We start from the raw sequence: 21,255 nt of genomic DNA on the forward strand, positions 1-21,255 counted from the left end.
GTTGATAGACGCGGTAATGGAAGGAGGTGGAGAGGAGGATCCTCTATCGGGTCTGGCGAAGTAAAAATGGGTGACTCGGAAGAATTGATGGACGAGGGAAATGGAGCACGGCGAAGAGGGGTAAAAACCGAAGTTTCGTAGGCTGCTTTCTAGTGGACAGAAGCGAGATAGCGCCATACAAAGTGCTCGGGGTAACTCAATCTTGCGGGCTGGGCGGTTTTGGTAGTGGTGAGTAAGGTGAAAATCAAGCTGGTGGTGAGTACCGTGGGTAGTGAGGAAGCACATGCGGAGATGTAGCCATTTCGTGATCGTTCTTTGGCAAGCATAGACGAAAACAGTTCTTACGTGAAGATGAAAAAAAAACATATTAGTAAAGGGAAAATGAGCAAAGGCTGGAAAATCAGTGACGTGATGGAGGAAACAAAAATGCCGGAGATGGTGGTGGAGTGTCTGGTGGATAAAGACGATCGGAAAGTGTCGGATGAGTGGCTTTCGGGGTCTTGGCCGTTGAAACCGTTCGACGAAGCAGTACGCACGAACAAGCGTAAGGCGGAATGGATCAGGTTCCGGAACCAATTTGAGAGGATTGTGGAATGCAAAACGCCAGTGGATCCAAAAACCCGCGTAGCTGGGTTGAAGATATTTGCGGGCAGCTACCTATTGAGCATTATCGAAATGCAGCAGAATAGTTTGGCGATGACTACGGACATCTACAGCGATACGGTAAAGGCGTTGGATTGAATGTTGGTGGGGATTGCATGAATCAACTTAATTCAACTTTTGGTGATGAAGCTCCATCAACCCCACCAACATTTCGCTATGGAAAATGACCGCTGCTTATCTGTGATGTATTCGGCTACTTTTCCTATTAAAGCAGCTCCGTTCATTTCAGATGCAGCACCGGAGTTCATGAAGTAATTAAAGCGTATGAAATAATTAACGAAATAATTCAACAAATTTCAGCTTTGTTTTGAACCTTTGAAAAAAAAAATTTTCAAAAAACATTTCACAACTCTTGTTCCGTTTGTTTCTTTCTTTTCTGTTCTGTTCTGCCTTTCTCGTTCGGCTGCCTCGCTCCCCTCTGCGGTCCTCTTGTAACCTCCTGATGTGTTCTGCTCGCCTGGTTGCAGGTGTTCCGCCGTTGCTTCGGTTTTGGGAGTTGGTATGTTGCCTAAGGGTGAAAGATGTATATATTTGTCTTTGTTATTAAAGTTTTTACTTACCATTTGATTCTGCCAGTCCGAAGCGTGTGGGGTGTTAATCTCGAATTGTTCCAGTAGTCCACCGAGATTCTTGTATACCCTCGGGTTTAACTAGGGTTTTCTTTGATCGCTTTGGCGTTTGCGTGGCAGTACACGCACGCGTCGCTTGGTACACACATGTGTATAACGCACGCGCGTTGACCTTGTAAAAAGAACCGCTAACAAGAACCAGCTGATTCTTGTTTTGCCACACTGGTGTGGCGACAACCGATCGCACCGTATGATTATCTTTGTTATATTTTTGCGCAGCATTTAATATACATATGCGCATGGAATTTCTTTGTGTTTTCATTACAGTTGTTCGTCAGATTTTTAACATGTAATAAAAGGTACTAAAATATGACCGCAAAATGTTTGATTTAAATTTCAATACGCTTGGCGCAGTGTACTGCCGGCGTGATTAACAGTGACCAAGCGGTTAAGTTGCATGCTTTTGTGTAACATGTGCGTTTTACGTTAAGAACGTTAAGAACAGAACGAAAGTGGATGCGGAGCAAAGAACAATACGAATGATCAAAGATGTACTTTTTCCTCCACGAACTTTGATTCATACCTAGCTTGCAATATGTTACAGATAAGAAATTACCCAGCCAGCAATATCTGTCAAAAACATAGGCGTGGGCGAGTAGAAGGAAAATCCCCGCCGCAAGCGGACTGTCGATGTTTGAATGTGTGCATGGGACGGCGATGAATTCAGTGCAAGAGGAGCTTTCGATATGGGCATTACACGCCATATTTGCCCATCTTTGCGTTGTGAATTGTGATCGACTAAACATGTTTCTGAGTAATTTCAATGTTAAATATGTGATTTAGTGTTCTTTTCGTGATCAGTAGTGTTATATATGTGAAACAGATGGAATAATGATATAACAGCCGCGTTTGCTGTTTTTTTTTTTAAGGCAGCTGCCGGCTGCTGTTCTTTTTCGCTGTGCTGTCCCGGATGACTCTCAACCGCTGCAGCCGATAGAGAATGCATCGTCCATATCACATATCCCAGCATTCTGGCGCTGTGCTGAGCAAGAGGCCTTTCAACAGATGCAGCCAAGAAGTCATACCCCGAATCATCCCGGCATTCTGACGCTGAGCTGATCCGGACGCAGAGCGGTACAGTCGATGGAAAAGGTATCTCCCAGATTTTACACGGAGACAGGATGGACATCTTAAGTGTAAACGTATTGTTACCGTAACGAATAGTAATATTGTAATTGTAATTGTTGTTATTTGAAATTCAATGTATATTTATTGAAATAAACGAATATGTGCATTGAAATTATGAATTTATTATTGGTATAAATTGAATAATAATAAAATAAAAAAATGGCTGCCTCTACTGCTTATGTGTGCGTGAAGCAGGTGTTTACATGTGTGCGTGCACCCATCGGCTTGGATTGACGGTCTTTCGTGCTTCCGTTAAGCAAGCCGTAAGCAAGCCGTAAACGTTGCGAACTTGTACGCGCGAACAATTTGACAACCATGCATTTCCTTTGTTCTTTTCGAAGTGACAGTCTGTTTGGTTCAGAAACAAGTTGCTATCGTTTGCGATCCCTACTTTGCTTGTGCGTACAACTGACATATTGGAGTTGTCGTTGGTTAGTTCGTTGCGTTTATACTGTTTCTGTTCCTCCTTTATACTGTTATTCCTCTTTAGTTGTTTGTGTATAGATAATTTGTGAAAAAATGGAATTCAAGCAACTTGTTCCAGCTATATCCGCCGAAGTTGGTAAATTAATGCTCCTCCTGATTCAAGAGGAAGAGGATGAAGCGGGAGAGGATAATACTGCGGGGAATACTGCCCAAGACCACGGAAATGCCCGCCGCTGCTGGATTACGGATTTGTTCATGGATCGGGACAACATTTGGGCGCTTCTTTATGAAGCAATTGATGGAGAAGGCCCAAACGACCGGCTGAACAGTTTTTTAAGGCTCAATCGCCAAGAATTCTTGCATCTTCTTGCATTAATTGGGCCTAAAATTCGAAAGCAAGACACATCAATGAGGAAGGCGATTTCTTCTAAGCATAGGCTTTGTATAGCCCTGCGATTTTTAGCTACAGGAGATTCGTACGAATCCCTCGCGTATCTGTTTAGAGTAAGTTTTTCGCATGGCATGGTATATTATTCATACTTATTATTATGCTTTATTTTATATTAGGTTTCTAGCAGATCAGTGTCTAATATTGTACAAGACGTATGCAATCACATTATCAACGAATTGAAGGAATACGTAAAGGTAGTAGTTCCTCTTGGTCGATATAACTGCTTGTTTTTATGTTTTTGGGATCCGGACACAGTTCGTGGAGAGTGGTTTAAAGTTTTCATAACAACGAAGCTAGCCGTCTTATGGCCTGGGTCGTATGTGTTGCTAAAATCAAAAATTAAATTCATATTTAAATGTAATTCATAATCAGTATTTCGTAATATGTTTTTTATGAATTCAATACATACACAACTTAATATCTACTTATCTAATATCTAACTAAACTAAACTAGACTAACTTACTTAATAAACTACATACTACCTATGTTAATAATATTTACACATTTCATTTTTAATCTAAACTACTAACTAACTACTAATCCTTATTGTAGGCATGGTCGTGCCTTTGAGCCATCCGCTGCGACTCGTAATGTTTTGAAATCTCATCATTCATGGCCGTTGTCACGGCCCTAATGATTTTAGCACAGAGCTCCGGGTTAGTATTTTCATAGGTGCCCACTTGGGCCTCTACAAAATTTCCCAGAGCTCTGGCTTTGGTGTTGGCCTGCGGAGTGGTGGCAGCATTTGCAAGGGTTTTTATTGTACCCAAACACTCTGCAATCTGCTGAGAACGCTCCTCAGCCTTCCTTTTTCGAGGGTTACTGACAACCTTTACCCTTCCCTCAAGCATCGGTGAGTCAGTGGTGGCGGAAGAACGGGATGCCTCGGGAGTGACGGGAGTTTTTTCTAGAGTCTGAAATGGAATCAGATGCAATGTATAAATTTGGCGTTACACAACTCGATATATGATGACTTATATGTAATCTTGTTTATGTTACTGTCTTTTTAGTTGCCTGCAAATTAGAGTTGTGTAAATCGGATTCAGATTCATGAATCTGAATGAATCTCTGCCTTATAAGGGATTCATGAATCTTTCGCCGCGAGATTCATGAATCCCAAAGACACACCAAATGATGTAAAGTCACCAACCAAAAGTCGGTTGAGGGACCACCTTTTTTTTTTTTTTTTTTTTGGTCTCATTGTCCACGCCTATGACAGAATCAGGGAGATTCATGACAGAACCATGAAAGATTCATGAAGATTCATTAAGGTTTCGAAAAATTCATTAAGCTTTGAATATTCGAATCCGCAAAGATTCATGAATCCATCTGAATGAATCTTAGGTAAAAGATTCATATGAATGAATCTCGCCAAAAGATTCATTAAGCACAACACTACTGCAAATGCTTCAGAATGGCTTAAGATTTCACAAGGATTCGCTGAGCAGTGGAATTTTCCACATGTTATTGGTGCGATAGATGGAAAACATGTCTCCATAAAAGCACCTACGAATTCTGGTAGCCAGTTTTTTAACTATAAGAAAACGTTTAGCATTGTGCTGCTTGGAATAGTGGACGCTAATTACAATTTCATTTTTGCTGACGTTGGGTGCCAGGGGCGAATTAGTGACGGCGGGGTTTTTACAAACAGTCCTATTTACGCTAGACTAGAACGCCGGGAGCTAAATATTCCAGCCCCCGAAATTCTTCAACCTCCATACAAGATGGAGGTGCCATATTACTTACTGGGAGACCAAGCCTTTGCAATGAAAGAATATTGTCTTCGGCCATATGGAGGGATGCACGCCGCAGACTCCATAGAACGTAATTTCAATTATAGGCATTCGCGAGCGCGTCGTGTAGTCGAAAATGCATTTGGTATTGCCGTGAAGGTTTGGCGTGTTTTATCGAAGCCAATTGAACTTGAACCCCACGTGGCGGAAAAGGTGGTAATGGCAACGATTCATTTGCATAACTTCCGACGACGGCATCTATTGTATAATTATACATCAGCTATCCATCTGCCCTCGACTAGAAGTACAGAATCTAGTTCTGCTGCTCCAAACGAAAATAGCGATGAGGAACTACCTTCTTCGATGTTGTCGCTGCCGGCTATTCCTCTAAGGCCTACAAGAGCTTTGCAAAATATGCGATCGCACTTAGCGCAACATTTTAAGGCCAATGATCCGTTACCATTTTCCCTTCCGCATCCTCAAAGACAATAAGGTACTAATGAAATATTTTCAATCAATATACTAATGAAATATTTTCAAACATCAACAAAATAGAGTTTAAATTGTTGTTCCAAGTCATGTAACCGCTGAGTTATCTAGGCGTTAAGTTAAAATTGTTGATTATGCGGTTATGTTGGTTATGATACTATTATACAGGCGGTATGTTGATTATGATACTTATTTTCCGACTGTTTATCTCAAAACAAAATCCTACTTCGGTCACCCTTATGAAAGATATCCAGTATTTGGAAAACCTTTCCTCCAAAAGGGGTAAGCAATCATTCTACTATCCTAACCAACAACATCCCCTTAAAGAAGAACAAAATAAAAAGAAGAAGATTACTTACAGTACTTATCGAACGACGCGGCTCGATGGTTTCCGAAAGGAACAGCATATGGGTGTAGCCATACCAATGTTCCTGGTCATCGTTGTTAGCTCCTACGTAAAAAGTTTTGTTATTAGTCGCAATTAAACCTTTTAGTTAAACTTTATAACATTTACTCACCAGAACCAGTTACTTGATCCGCTGCGATTGCTTTTCTTGCTCTTCTGTATTGCCCCATGAGGCTTTTCCATTTACTAAAGCAATCGTCCTTCGACTCTCCCATTTCTTCCGCTATCTTCTCCCACGCTTGAAATCTAATTTCAGCGTTTTTATACTGCGAATCAGTATCTTTCCACAGGCATTTGTAAGCTTTTACCAGCTCGATCAGCTGTAAAACCTTTTCGGTGTCTTGAATCGGCTGCAATAATAAAATTGATATAATTTTCTTCTAACTTGCCGTCACCTCGTTAAGCCAAACTAGCCCGGACATGTGCGGCCCCGCCAATAAAGTGTTAATATTAACAACTTCCACTGATAGGTAACATATGAAACTTACATTTTTTTTAATAATTTTGGAGCTACTTGGGGTATCCATGATATTTTATTAATCGATGTGGTCGTAGCACTTCACAAACACTAAATGTCCGGCACTATAATGAACTCGGTTGCTTAAGCCATGCTGCGTTGATTCCAAGAAAACTGACGGAGTGCCGAAAGCTGCTTATTGTTTAACCACAGCCTTAAAAATTGCATAAATGACCAAACATGATAGGAAAAGTTTCCGAGGGTTACGCAAAAGTGATATAGCAAAAAAACACTACTTTGTTATTCTGTTTTATTTCTGCAAAGAATGATAGAAGGGTATGCATTTATTGTGCAAATATCAGAGATGCAATCAACGACATTTTAAGAATTAATTTCCAACACAAAACTGTACTCTTTAATATTCGATTTTTTTTTACTCGGTTTAAATCATTTTTCTTTCGGTAGCGGTTTTCTTTCGGCTCAATAGTTAAAAAAAAACAAATGTTATAGATTCAAATATGAATTTATTACTTGTCATACCAGTGAACTCTACAGCCCTGTAGTGTAAACTAACATGACTTCGATGTGTCAGCGATGTTCGTGCTTGTATCCCGCATGCATCGGGAAACACGGCGAACATGAAAAAGCAAGTTGTCAAATTGTTCGCGCGTACAAGTTCGCAACCCGAAAGTTAGACCCGATTGCGGACCGTCACCAAAAATTGACAGATGTTGCTGGCTGGGTACTTTGACAAAGATAGGCCATGCCAAAATCTGGTTAAAAATAATTGCACAGCTTACCCACATCCACTACATCCAACACACTGCAAGTTGCAAAGATTTTTTTTCAGATTTCGATGTCGTAACGCATGTTTCATTGCTTAACATTTGATTGTTTCACGAGATTACGTCTTTTGGAAACTAGTAAAGAACTACACACAGATTTATACACCGATTGTAGACAGCATTCGGAAGTAACGGATAAAAATCTAGCTCTTATCAAATGCTACTTTTGTGTGCAAAATACGTTCCAACATCTTCTTCTGCTGGAACCATAATCGTTTCCCAGCATAAGGTGAAATCATGTATTGACAGTTTAAAAGAGAGCAAGTTAATGACACTCCATAGTCAAAATGCATTCGTTTTTTTTTAAAGTTGGTAACCGTAACATAAATACATAAACTCGTGTAGCAACTGCTCAGGCGGATAGAAAATTAATCACTGCCGGACAAAGATTACCGTCACTTTGTAATTAACATTTGAACTGAGAAACACGGCCTTAAAATTGTCATTAAAAAATAGACAAATTTTCGTCGACGATTAGAAAAAAGTCAACCAATTATATTGAATCAAGTAAATTTTATTGTAAGATTACATATTTTTGGTACTTTCAAAATAACTACCGACGCCCAGTTGGCCTTGGCCGAAACTTTTGCCATAGCCAACCAAACCAACCCTTTGGGAATGTTTTCAGTTGTTGTAAATGTTTTTTTTTCGATTTGTTGTAGTTGACAGGCATGAGCAAGGTGAGCACTGTGGGATATTTCAATTATATTTGACCCGTTCAACTCCTCCGATCCTCTTTACGCATGATTTACTATGGCTAGGTATGTCCAAACCACTGAATCGTACTCTTTATCGAGTTTTCTGATAAAGTTGATTTATTCAGGAAGACACTGCACATTATACACTTCTCCATACGCCGGAAGTCTTGACAGGAATAACATCGACTTTGGGCAAATCCTTCTCGCTGGTTTTCAGTCCCGATATGCCGTTCTATGGGAGTTTAGGGACCACAAAACACTTTAAATATACTGTAACAAGCTTCAAAAGTAATATAAAGTACTAGGCTTTTTTACCACTTGTCGCCGTCTGGTTTTAAATAATCGTTGGTCACGTGGTCCGCTATTAAGCTGGATGTTTAACACACAATCAAACGTAGATTGTTGTTTTCAAACTTGTTCTAAATTTAAACGAAATGCTACTCTTTAATTTACTTTTAACAGAAAGTTGCTAACGTGTTCCGTTTTTTCATGAAAAGTCGTTAAAATTTGTCTCATATTTTAAATGCCAACGTTATTGTAATATTAACGAAATTCAAACGTTCGTCACTAATAAAGATTTGATCGGTATAAGGACAGTCTATGTCGATTATTTAAAAAATAAAACCCACCACTTTTGGACATCTTTCACGCCCGAAGGTAAAACTCGAAATTTCAAATATCAAATGGCGAACATGAATCCTTAACATCAAACACCTCGCAATAATTGGCAATAATGAATATAATGGACACACTTTGTGAATAGCCGAACATACGTTAGTTTGATTGATTGATTTGATGTTAGTTAAGGGGTCCGCGACAGCCAAGCGGTAGCGCCGGTTAGAAAATCGGCCCATGAGCGCCGGGGCTCACCACCTCGACGGCGTGGGTTCGAATCCCAACCGAGACCGGACCCTCCCCTGTACGAGAGGACTGACTATCCACGTACATCAGGGAAACAAGTCTCGTAAGCCCTTAACGGGTAGGCATGAGGTCGTTACGCCAAGAAGAAGAAGAAGAAGATGTTAGTTTGATATGCATTCGTTTATTCACAGGTGTAAAACGTACAGCGGTAGCAATGGTAGGAACCCTTCTTAGAACATATCTTGAGCCAGCAACTAGCAAACTTTTAATTTGTTTTTCTAGCGCTGAAATTGCTGATATGCATGTGCAAGTGCATGCGCAAACAGATCATTCCGAGCTAACAGATAAATATCATCAATAAATTGAATAATATTTGTCTATTTTCTCGTTGTCATTATAAGTATGTAAGACTTATACGATTTTGTAATAACGTAAATGAAAACTTTCCCACATTTCTTTATTCTATCAAGTGTTGCCTTGAAGAGACCGCACGAGAATGCTTCGAATGCTTTTGAAATCATACATCTTTGATCATATAAAACACAATCATTTCTGAGGCAATTGAGATGATATAAATATTATTGCATAGGTATTTAGTGCGACTATCTTTTGTCTGTATGATGCACTTGGCTAGGAATAACCATTGAGGAGCTATGTTTGTTTTATTTCTTCTCTTTATTGTGCATCGATAATAGATTTGAAAGCGTCAATATTGTTTACAATGGAAAATGTTCTACCGTTGGTGGCAGCACCGGTGCCATCCAAAGTTCAAAAATAAACTTTCCGTTCAAACTGTAACGGTTTATGCTTTCCATCCCTCGCTTTATTTCATTTTTCATGCAAAGTTTCACTCAAGAGCGGGTTGAAAAATTTCGGTGCTGCAGCACGAATGCGACGGAGCATAAGTCAGTCGCTGCGTCTCGCTCCGATCCACGGAGATAGGCCTGAGTTCATTCAAAATTGGTAGTAGGGTAGTAGGGGGATGCGATTCCACCTGTAGTCACGAAACCTCTCACTCCAACTCTATGCTTTGTCCTGCTCACCTTATGTATTCAAACTGAATCCAGCAGTTTACGGTTACAGATAGTATTTCCAGGCAAATAAAAACAATAAGATTCGTTTTACCACATTGTTTCACGACTTAGAAATCATGAGAATATTTTTATCAACGTATTGAATGCTGCATAACTTCTTTCAAAACGTAATAGTTGTTGGATTAAGAACTATGACCAACAGAGCGGGTAGAAAATTTTTAAGCAAATACATCGTATCAATTATTATAAAAGAAAAAAAAAACGATGAAAAGAGAACGAGTATTTTTGTTTGTTAACGCCTGGTTGTAACGACAGTTGCAGCGCATTATTTTCATCCATGGAGTAAAGTTGTCATGTTTCAACAATATTATGGTACGGAAAAATAATAATAACAGTTTTAAACTCCATCATGATTCTAAAATATTCTTACCTTCCGTTCTTACCAATATGAAAAGTCGAGCACTTCATCGAGCTCTTTCGAGCACACCATCGTCAGCCAACCCAGAAGTGCTGGGTTGCATTTGGTATTGTACTCTGGAGCTCGACCGTACCAAGTTTTTGGTATGGTACGCCTAATTTGGTCACGCGGTTACAGCCAAACGCGTTTGACAAATACATTTCTTCCTCAAAAAAGAATAGAAATCGGCACGGAAATAGAAATTCAACTTTGAAAAGCCTCAGCTACACAAAACTCACAAAAAAATCATTTAGTTTCAAAATGTCAACTTAGACGCTCCATCAACTATGACCGATAGCTTTTCTATATAGATTTTCGAACCAACATTTGGATTCTTACTTTATTTGTACAACTGCGATGAAAATAGTCTACCACTTAGTCGAACTCTTCCATTTGTTATGCTATACTATGCATATAATAGATCTGGAGAAAAGTAACCACGTTAGGATTTAACAATTTCATTCGGTTTGGTTTAGAACTAAAACTGGAACGTTTTGGAACCATAGATCGATTGCATGCATTTGTTTGGAACAAATAAGGCCACAAAAAATGAAATTAGTTAAATAAATATTGATCTATTCGATTTTTATTAGCTGTGACATTCGTTTGTCGCTCTTTTCTTTGTTTTGCAGTTTGACTTACTCCGAATAATTCATTTGCGAACGTATAATTGATTTAAAGAACGGTGAAGTAACTTATTGAAATATGTTGATAGTTATATAACGCACATAAGCATTTTCTTTGATCAACATCAACGTCAATGTACAATTGAGTACATCAGCAGTAAAAAAACAAAATGAAAACTACTCCGGCCGCTTCTCACTATGCTTCCGGGTGTGTTCTTCCGCATTCTTTATAAACTTTTTACGGTCCTTCAAGAACTCTTCGGCAAGATCTGCTCTTAATGGATGCTCGGGCTCCGGATCGTTTACGAGTTCTATTAACGCCTGAATAACTAAAAATGAGAAAACAAACAATTGAAAGTCATAAACACGCAATGCCCCGCTTATTACATACCCTGGTCCGTTTTGGTGGCAGGTTTCCAGTTTTCAGCGCTGATGATTGGTAAACAAACCTGACCCTTCTCATCGATATTTGGATGGTATATTTTCGTTTTGAATGAAATTTTTGGCGGCTTAAATGGATATTCAGCAGGAAAGTTGATTTCGATCCTGAACGCCCCTTTATTGTACGGAACGTTATCCTTAAAAAGAATATTACAAGTGATATCATAAAAAAAACCATAAAACCACAGCCGTTCTCTAAGTTCGAATTCGGCAACAGATGGATAAAACTTTACATCAGCAATATTGTAAATCCACTAGGTAGAGTCTCGCAGTGTGTCTTCTAATACCTTTGCTATACACGGAATTGGAAACGCACTGTTTCGACACATAACTACTTTATCAGGATCATACTCACCGGCACAATCAAGCCAGACCATAGCAGGAGGTTCGCTTCATCCACCACTATGTCGCGAAATGCTTTCAATGATGAGCCACGAATGTCTGCCAACTCCTGCAAGAGATATGCTTTTTATGGCATTGCTTAAATTCTTCGTAATACCGCGTCCGACTATTCATTATTTCATATAATGTATCATTCAAGGGACCTGAGCGCAACAGTCGACAAGATGAATAACACCTCCGAAATCTATTACATCAACAAAACCTACGCGGTGATATGTGTTCTGTTTTATACAAAATAGATAAATTTGATGCCGAGTCAGTAGCGGCGGGAGAGTTAAAAATATTAAAACCCTACCTTTTGCAATCGTCGTGTTGCTGCCATTTTGGATAGTACTTTAAATAAAGGTTTGACAGCCAGTCAGTAGTGTTGCGCGGACTATACTGCACCCAGCGGCTACATGCCAACGAGCCTTTGGCAGCTTATTCAGCTAGGTTCGGCTTTGTGTTTACGGATCGTATGCATCCGTCCCAACCTAGAATAGTAAAAAGAGAGGTCGGATTAAAACTATTTTCCGCACCACCATTGTTGTGATAGTTGGTTGGAAAAGTGTGTACAAACATAGATGCCTATCGCGAACGAAGTAGGTTTCACCAATCGATCGATGCATTTTTATCGGTCGATAAAGTTATCTACTAGAATTTTGCATCGCGTACGCTTTTTCTGTATCGGTCGATATAAATCTATCGGTCGATAAGGCAACCAGTTTTCTGGCTGCTAATTAGCTACTTTTCTATGGATGTAAAAATCGCATGAAAGACAATCGTCATCCAGCTGGATCCAAGTATCCTTTTTTTACTGCTCAAGTGATACATTTGGTAAACAGATGAAATCAGATGAAAAGAAATAATCAATAAAATCAGTGATTTTGCTAGAAATAAGGAATTGTGATGCTCACTGGTGTTAGTTATTGTGGATTCGTGTTGATTTTTTAGTGTATCATCATTAAAAATGATATTTTAACTCGCTATCGACTGGTCCATAGCAGTGGATAGTATATCGATCGATAGGGTTCATCTTTTAGCGTTCGCGATAGCAATATCTATCGATATAGCAACTACTCGACAAATTTGTTCGCGTTTGACAGCCGTTTTATCCACTGCTATATCGATAGATAACTTTCAACGTTCACGATTGCTTAGTGAACCAAGTATCCTGAAAATGAACACTTGTTGGTCGATATACCATATCGATCGATAGAGCAAAACGTATCCGATAGCTCCCATACTTCCGGTATGCTGGAGATCTTTTCTAAAATCTCTTAAACAAAATAGGTAAATGGAAATTCTGGATCACAGTTTCCATGGTCTCGCGGTCATGGATAGAAACTGCTTTTCTGAGCAGCCATGATTGGCGAAATTAAGTGTGATGGTCTTCCTCACTCGCAGCTTCCTCCAGAACATATACCGGAAGCCTCAATTGCTTGCTCTGTGGAAATACCAAATTTGCAGTTTTACTCCACTTTTATAGCTGCTCGTAAGAGGTAAACAAAATCTAATCAACTGTCAAAAATATTCCCACGGTTTTTGGGTCGTTACATGGTATGCTGCGACTCTTTTCCTTTGATGTTAGTTCCAACCAAGGTGGGTTCTAAGAGAGATAAGCTCAAAAGCCTGGTCGTTGCAGTCATATTGAAATTGATTTCTGACAATCGTTCCCTGTTTTGGTCTTATACAAGGTTACTCCCAAGGTTGGTTTATGTGGAACGATTTGACAAGTAAACATAGCGCCATCTGGGAATTAATGATACTCAAAACAAACATTCGTAATGAACGTTTGATTTCAATTCTGTAACAAAACACAGCTAAACCAGGATGTAAAACACATTTATACTGATCGACTGCTACCAACCATACGATTCTTGTATCAGAAAATCTATTTTGTTGGAACTTTAAGACAAACACCTATCTGTGTATCTAAAACACCTGGCAATTCTAACCTCAAAATTGGTTCATTTTAGTCATCAGTACCAACAAGGTAAAGAGACATGAAAAGCTGTGACACGCTTTCTAGACTGCACCGTCGCGCTGCAGTCTGGACGTCGTGTGACGACCTCTAGTTCTAGTAATCTTGGAGTAACGTTGAAGATAGTGTCAAATGGCCATTGACAGCAATATTGCTGTCAGAAAATCGGAACCGGGCACGACCAGTTTCGATTTTCTTTCGACTAGAATTTTTATGTCAAAGTGGCGATTTGTTTACTTTTTGCTCTGTTGTTTGCAACCGATTTTGTTCGTTACTCTAGGTTGAACAATACGCTAAATTCAAGCATGAAAATGATCAATTTGCTGCAAAACCCATTTTGTGGAACTTTGCGTTATTACACGAGCAGACAGCATTTTTATGTCAAAAGCCTATTTTGTCAGTAAAATTCTGAGCAAAGATGACAGAAAAAGCCCTCGTCTAATAAGGGTATACAGCCTCGGCCTCGGTACACGGGAGCTTTGTCATTCACGCTTTCCAGACTGCACCGTCGCGTAACGCGACATCTCCTGACAGGCGCTGAACTCCGTGCAAAAAAAATCTAGCGCGATTCACGCGACATCGCGCAAGGTTTTTTTTTTATATGGAGTTCAGCTCCTGTCAGGCGACGTCGCGCTGTAGTGTGGACCCCGAGTTAGCCGTAGAGGTCCGAACTGCTGCCGTCAATGCGGTAATAGCTGTATCTTTTTACCAAACGTAGCTTTAAAAATGTGACCATGCATGCAATGCGGTAATAGCTGTATCTTTTTACCAAACGTAGCTTTAAAAATGTGACCATGCATTTCCTATGTTAAGAAAAGGAAAGGAAAAAATCCTCTTATATCTTCCTTTCCTTTCCTTAACATAAGGAATGCCTGGTTGTCAAATTGTTCAAACTCACCCTGAGTGAGTTTGGCGCTTCCACATTTGAAATTCACTGAGAAAACAAACTTAAACAGACAGACAACAGAACGAATTTATTTTGCCCCACCGTAGAAGGTATATACATATTTCATCATGAACCCCTACCTCTGTCGCGCTTGGCTTGCGCGATTGTTCTGCCGAAACTGGGCTACTTTTGAAACGGGACGTCGCGCTGTAGTGTGGACCTTGAGTTACTGACAAATACTGGTATCGAATCTGCGTCGAATTCAAATATTCGTCAAAAGATGAAATCTTCAAATCATCCGAATCCTGAGGCTGTCATTAATACGCTTGTCATAAACCCGGTTTGGAACACGCTAGAGTCGTCACGAAAATGAATAAAGGACGATACGTTAATTTCGCGAGAAAAACCAAAAATAGAGGCAGAAGTGTAGCTCAAGCTAGTAAAACGGGGAAAAATAGTGAATATTTTGATAAAAATGCTAACAACCACGATGAAGCAGGTCAAACATCGCGTGGGCAAGTTATGCGATCTACATTGAAGTTCTCGGTAAAGGAAGAAGAAGCTGAAATCAAATCATTGCTCCAACTTTATCAAAACAATGTCAACCCCGAAGAAGTGACAACATTCAAAAGCTTTCCTTTATCGAAGAAAACGCTCACCGGGCTGTCTGAGGCAGGATACATCAAGCCTACAACAATTCAGCGTAACTGCATTCTACCCGGACTGCGTGGTGAGGATATTTTAGCGGCCGCCAAAACTGGAAGTGGGAAAACATTGGCATTCCTCATCCCGATCATAGAACGCTTGTATACTCTGAAATGGACTCGCTTGGATGGATTAGGTGCGCTCATCATAACTCCAACAAGAGAACTGGCTCTGCAAATATTTGAAACGATGGCCCAGATTGGAAGCCATCACGATATTACAACAGGTCTCATTATCGGTGGACAAAATTTGAAACACGAACGAAATCTACTTCATAATCTTAACGTGATGATCAGCACACCAGGACGATTGTTGCAACACATGGATCAGAATCCGCTTTTTGACGCTACAAATTTGAAAGTATTGGTCTTGGACGAAGCCGACAGGTGCTTAGATTTGGGCTTCAAGTCTGCAATGGATGCAATCCTGGAAAATCTGCCACAGATAAGACAAACCTTGCTATTTTCGGCGACTCAAACCAAATCCGTTTGCGATTTAGCACGTGTAAATCTCAAAGATCCTCGCTGTATAGCTCCTCACGAGCATGAAGCCATCGCAACACCTGTGAAGCTGCAGCAGAGCTACGTGACAGTTGAACTGCATGAGAAACTTACTGTGCTATGGTCTTTCTTACGAACTCATCCAAAACAAAAAATCATTGTGTTCTTTGCTACCTGCAAGCAGGTGAAATATTTTTATCAAGTCTTAAAGAAGTTACGTCCAGCAAGTTTGCTTTTACCTCTATACGGAGGGATGAACCAGGAAAAAAGGAATAAAATCTATTCTGAATTTTGTGGGAAGAACAGTAACGTATGTTTGTTGGCAACCGACGTAGCTTCACGTGGTCTGGATTTTCCTAGAGTGAACTGGGTGGTACAGATGGATTGTCCAGAAGATGTCACCCAGTATATACATCGTGCCGGGCGGACTGCTCGACTAAATGCGAGCGGAGAGAACCTACTCGTTCTAATACCTCATGAAGTACCAGTCATGTTAGAGTCGCTTGCAATTGAAAAAATACCGATCAAACAGATAAAAATCGATGATCGTCAGCTATTTTCTCCTTTGGTAAAAATTCAATCACTTTTAGCTCAATCGCCCGAACTGAAAGAATGTGCCAAACGTGCCTTTACAGCATACGTTAAATCGGTCGCATTGATGAAGAATAGGGAAATTTTCCAACTGGAGAAACTTAAGCTAGACGAATATGCCAGGTCACTTGGATTAAACGTTACCCCTCGAGTTCGTTTTCTCAACCGTGCTATGATGAAAAACAAGTTAGCACCTTCTGCAAAACAAAACTCTGTTAGCAAAACTACAAATATTCATATCGACTGCGGCGATAGCGTTGAAGAACAAAGTGATGAAGAAGAATTTCTTAAAATTAAACGCATGGACCACGACTCAAATCAGGCAGACGATAGTATTGATCAACAAAATTGTACCGTTTCAATGTCGGTAGAACCAGCGAGCACAGCTAAAAAGCGGATTTCCAAAGCAAAAATGGTCAAGAAATCATTCGTCGTTAGCAAACATACCTTGTTTAATGCCGATGGCATGCCAGTGTCTGAGGGTGAACCAGAATCTGCGACAGAACGGTATGACATAGAAAAAGCTCGATTACTACTTCAAAATCAAGATGCAGCTGATAAGGAACGCTATAAGTCGTTGAAAAAAGCTAAACGAAACGCACAGAAAGAAAAAGAGCGTAAACGTAAAGCCGACCAAGATCGCGAAGAGGACCTCAATGAAGATTTCAGCAGTGATGAAAACGTCAATCTTGATTGGTTACCGGATCCAGAAAAAATTTATGGAGAGATCGATACACAAAAAGATGAATCTGCCATTGGAGCTTGTTCAGAAAAAGAAAAATCAACTGACTCACATCCAACTAAAAAGAAACGTATATTATTGCAAAAGGCTAAGGATTTAACGTTGAATGAAGCCGAAGAATTGGTAATGAAACTGTTAGTCTAAATTTCCTTTATTAATTAAAATAAAAGCTGTTAAATTGATATTCCTTTTGTTATTATCTTTCCTTGGTCTGAATCCGACTTTTCTGTTTCCGCAAGCCTACAGCATTCCCGGAACCGAATGTTGACCTTCAACGTATACATTTCTTTTCATCAACTCTTCCTCTATGTAAGAAAATTGAAAACGGAATCAAAATCTATTGTTTTACTGAGATACGGACCAAAATGTGGGCGAAGACCCGAAAAGCGAACACGCAAGTAAAATCGGACAGTTAGGTTTCTTTGCCGTTTGGTGCACTTTAAGTGCCCGCATGTCGTACTAGCACCTTATTTATGAGTTGGCCACTATTCTTTTTTGTATTTATTTTAAAGGTACCAACATTATCATCAAAAAACCACACAAAAAATAACAATAAGTTGGTGTGTATGCAAATAAAAAATGTAAAGGGCTCTTTCCACGATGCGAGTATGGTAGTGAGTATGATGAGTGACGGGTGCTCCGACACTCATCATACTCACCAGGCACCCATTTTCATACTCACTACCATACTCACCATTCCCGGCATCGCCGGGAGTATGGCCGATACCCAGGACGACTGTCACCATATCCCATACCATACTCACCTGGCTTCGTCCACACGGAAGCATACTCACCCATATACGCTGCGCGTTTTTGACATCTGTCAAAAACTCACTACTAGAAATCCGACCCATACTCGCTGTGTGGAAACGGCCCTTAACTATTTCACTGGTGAGTATTTGCAATGTTTTTGTTAAAATTTAACTGACAGTGATTTTTTATTATAATTTACTGACACAATTTACTTTATGTAATGCACAGTGTATAAATATAGAAGGTGACTTTATGTCGCTTTGGAAGGGGTGCCATATTTGAGAAGAGTTATGTCAAAAGCCTAATCCTTTTCCGATACCCCCCCTCAAAACCCATATGAATACCGCAGAAGTGTTATGTCAAGTCATGAAATGTCATTTTACACTAGACGACTTCTCCTTCTAATTTATACACCTTGATTACACTTGCATCGCTCGATTCTGACAGTAAAATCGGTTTTTGACACTAGGAGCGTACAGGGCTCCTTCCACGATGCGAGTATGGGCCGGATTTCTAGTAGTGAGTTTTTGACAGATGTCAAAAACGCGCACCGTATATGGGTGAGTATGCTTCCGTGTGGACGAAGCCAGGTGAGTATGGGCGAGAATGGTATGGGTTATGTTGACAGATGGCGCACCAGCTGATGGATCCGACAAAGAATGCTACAGTGTGGGTGATTTGTTAAGCGCATGTTACTAATATCCATTGCTGAATGAATTTACCAATTTGTTCTTTAGCTTCTTAAATAAACTTTATTTCACCAATTACCATTTGTGTTTGATTTATAAGAAAGAAAACGATGAAAAAACTTTCGGTTGTGGACGTTAAATACACATGAAAAGCTCTAGTACAGCTTAGAACCTGAAATTTAGCATGTGCTAAAATACTGGTCAATAGTGTAGATATGGTTAGGAATCACAGAAAGCCTTGTCGGCCTTGAATGCGTCGGTCAGTTAAGTTTTGCAATCGTTAGTGTACCAGTGGCAATGGATTCAAACATCAGACAACAACTGGCACTAGCCATGACTAATTTAGCCCGCCTCCAAGTATTGCGGAGAATGCGTCGAGAACGCAATCGGCTTGAAAATCAGCGCCGCCGTCATCGCATGTGGATGAACGACATATTTTTATGCCGGCAGAATGATGACCTATTCCTTACAACTATTTTGGAAAACAGAGTAGAGGAAACGGTGCTTCAATTCGTGCGCATGTCGAAAGTGGACTTCGACTATATCCTGTCGCTAGTTGCCCCACGGATAGTTCGACAAACTACCAACATGCGCGAACCGATCGAGCCACGGGTGCGGCTTGCCATAACATTGAAATATTTGGCTACGAGGGACTCATACACTAGTTTACAATTTTTTTTCAAGGTGCGTAATGGTGTTTCTTAATTATTGTTAAAGCTGATTACAGCTGGAATTTGGAAGAATTGGATTATTTAATCAGTTGCAATCGCTTTTGCAATTTTTCGGTCGTACTAAATATATCTAGTACTTTGTTTTATAGTTTATTCTAGTTTGAGGATACATATTTTAATAACAATACTTGTAAAATTTATCTCGTAAACCACTACTTTCAGTCGCAACACATAAATTGTTTAATATAGAACGACTTAACATCATTTGTTTAGCAGATTTGAAAAAAAAAGGTTTTTAAACTTCGGTGGCTATTTCTCTGACACATTAGGACGTATGACCGAAAAGACAACATGCCACCCTATGTTGAAGTATTCAACCTCGTTTACACCATGCTTCTGTATGTCATTGCCTCTGCTGCCAGGTTTGTGTCATTTGACAGTCGTCAGCCATATCAGCCATACTCCCGGCGATGCCGGGAATGGTGAGTATGGTAGTGAGTATGAAAATGGGTGCCTGGTGAGTATGAAGAGTGTCGAAGCACCCGTCACTCATCATACTCACTACCATACTCACTACCATACTCGCATCGTGGAAGGAGCCCTTACCAGTTTTTTGGTACGGTACCAAAGTCAATCAACAGACAGGTCGCAGCATACCATGTAAAAAGCCGAAAACCGTGGGAAAATTTTTGACAATTGGTTAACCGTCACCCGTTCAACCGCCTACCCGGGTAGTTTTCAGAGTTTTGTTTTGTTCTAACTTTTGATTGCATTGACGTATCGGCATGAAATTTTTAGAATGCCTAGAAAAACTCATTTTCTAACGTCTTGCTAAAGAAAACAAAATTCCAAGGAATTTAAATAATTTTCATTTGCGTTTTTCGGTTGATACCCCTCAAACGTTCAACCGGACTACTCGGGTAGTCCATACATTTTGTATGGGAGATTCCGTTTTCCTGTATTTAAGACTTAATAACTTTTTATCTAGACGTCGGATCGATTTGAAATTTTCAGTGAAGATACTTGAGGGTGTTTCCAAAAATATTGTATAATTTTTATAATTTTAAAAATTCATTAAGTATGTTAATTTGAGGTTCCAAAAAATTTCACCATTCACATTTATAACCATTTATCTGTGTAGTTCATACCGGGCCGCTACACGAACCGAAAACTCCAACCGAGAACTCGAAAACCGTATAAGTTTACGTCAAAATCTTCTCGGTTCGTGTAGCCGCGTTTTGTGGTACCAATTCTGTGAGCCACGCTACACGAGCCGCAAACTCAAAACTTTGCGGCGCAACGAGGTTTTTGTTTTTGATTTTTCAGTTAACTCAAAAATCTTCCTTCAAAGCAAACAAGATCTTATTTCAATTCACACAAAAAGTAAAAGATGGATAATCTGTTGAAGTGTGGCTAACTACCCTATCGCGGGTCATCGAGTTGAGTACCCAAAACATGCAACAACGCAACAGGCGTATTGTGCGGAGGCAAGAAGATGGCAACCGTTTGCTGGACAATACTGTAGCAGAGCAAGCAAATGAAACTATAATTAACTTTCTTCGCATGAAGAAGGAAGATTTTGATGTTCTCAAGTTACATAAAAAGTGGTAGAATAAAATATTTTAATCTTTATCATTAAACTTTTTGAAACTTTTAGATTTTGGAATCAGTTGGTGGGCCGGACTTTGCGAACCCCTGATCTATAGTGAATTTATAATTGATATTCTAGCTATAAAATAACAAAATATTAACTAACCGTAACTACAAAAGAAACACGTAAATTTATCACCATATGTTCGTTTATTTTGTTTTTGAGATTTGTTACAGTGACCGGCAGGAAAAAGTGCCCACTTCGAATTTTGTTGATTTTCGCTCAATATTTTTTTCTCAATCCAACTAAATATACTGCAAGTATTTTTCGTATATTGATCTACATATTTCATATAAGATCCACTAATGAGTAAGCGAAAACAAACATATTTTGATTTTGAGAAAAAAATAATAAAAA

The 21,255-nt window shown here is 39.6% G+C and overlaps 3 protein-coding genes across 3 annotated transcripts; 2 read left to right on the forward strand and 1 right to left on the reverse strand.

Moving 5' to 3' along the window:
• Positions 1 to 381: 381 nt before the first annotated feature.
• On the forward strand, positions 382 to 5,523 carry LOC131292869 (uncharacterized). The gene is made up of 3 exons (XM_058320962.1): positions 382 to 723; positions 3,310 to 3,350; positions 4,821 to 5,523. Exons 1-3 carry the CDS (start codon positions 382 to 384, stop codon positions 5,521 to 5,523), a joined length of 1,086 nt encoding a protein of 361 aa, XP_058176945.1.
• Positions 5,524 to 10,846: 5,323 nt separating this feature from the next.
• Positions 10,847 to 12,069, reverse strand: LOC131292882 (ubiquitin-conjugating enzyme E2-18 kDa). The gene is made up of 4 exons (XM_058320975.1): positions 12,043 to 12,069; positions 11,701 to 11,796; positions 11,296 to 11,482; positions 10,847 to 11,233 (listed from the first exon to the last, which is right to left on the reverse strand). The coding sequence occupies exons 1-4, from the start codon at positions 12,067 to 12,069 to the stop codon at positions 11,082 to 11,084; spliced, it is 462 nt and encodes a 153-aa protein (XP_058176958.1). The 3' UTR covers positions 10,847 to 11,081.
• Positions 12,070 to 14,949: 2,880 nt separating this feature from the next.
• LOC131292832 (probable ATP-dependent RNA helicase DDX10) lies at positions 14,950 to 17,318 on the forward strand. Its single transcript, XM_058320918.1, has one exon. The coding sequence runs from the start codon at positions 14,966 to 14,968 to the stop codon at positions 17,276 to 17,278; it is 2,313 nt and encodes a 770-aa protein (XP_058176901.1). The 5' UTR covers positions 14,950 to 14,965; the 3' UTR covers positions 17,279 to 17,318.
• Positions 17,319 to 21,255: the final 3,937 nt, after the last annotated feature.

Source organism: Anopheles ziemanni, unplaced genomic scaffold, assembly GCF_943734765.1.
Source record: "Anopheles ziemanni unplaced genomic scaffold, idAnoZiCoDA_A2_x.2 scaffold_12_ctg1, whole genome shotgun sequence".
Taxonomy (NCBI): domain Eukaryota; kingdom Metazoa; phylum Arthropoda; class Insecta; order Diptera; family Culicidae; genus Anopheles; species Anopheles ziemanni.

What these genes read in the sequence shown, in the direction of transcription:
- LOC131292869 (XM_058320962.1), top strand. Translation starts at nt 382, where the DNA reads ATGAGCAAAGGCTGGAAAATCAGTGACGTGATGGAGGAAACAAAAATG. An exon ending in CGGACATCTACAGCGATACG is followed by an intron (nt 724 to 3,309) that starts GTAAAGGCGTTG and finishes TGCGATTTTTAG; the next exon opens with CTACAGGAGATTCGTACGAA. An exon ending in CCCTCGCGTATCTGTTTAGA is followed by an intron (nt 3,351 to 4,820) that starts GTAAGTTTTTCG and finishes GAATTCTGGTAG; the next exon opens with CCAGTTTTTTAACTATAAGA.
- LOC131292882 (XM_058320975.1), bottom strand. Translation starts at nt 12,069, where the DNA reads ATGGCAGCAACACGACGATTGCAAAAG. An exon ending in GGTCTGGCTTGATTGTGCCG is followed by an intron (nt 11,483 to 11,700) that starts GTGAGTATGATC and finishes ATTCTTTTTAAG; the next exon opens with GATAACGTTCCGTACAATAA. An exon ending in TGCCACCAAAACGGACCAGG is followed by an intron (nt 11,234 to 11,295) that starts GTATGTAATAAG and finishes TCTCATTTTTAG; the next exon opens with TTATTCAGGCGTTAATAGAA.
- LOC131292832 (XM_058320918.1), top strand. Translation starts at nt 14,966, where the DNA reads ATGAATAAAGGACGATACGTTAATTTCGCGAGAAAAACCAAAAATAGA.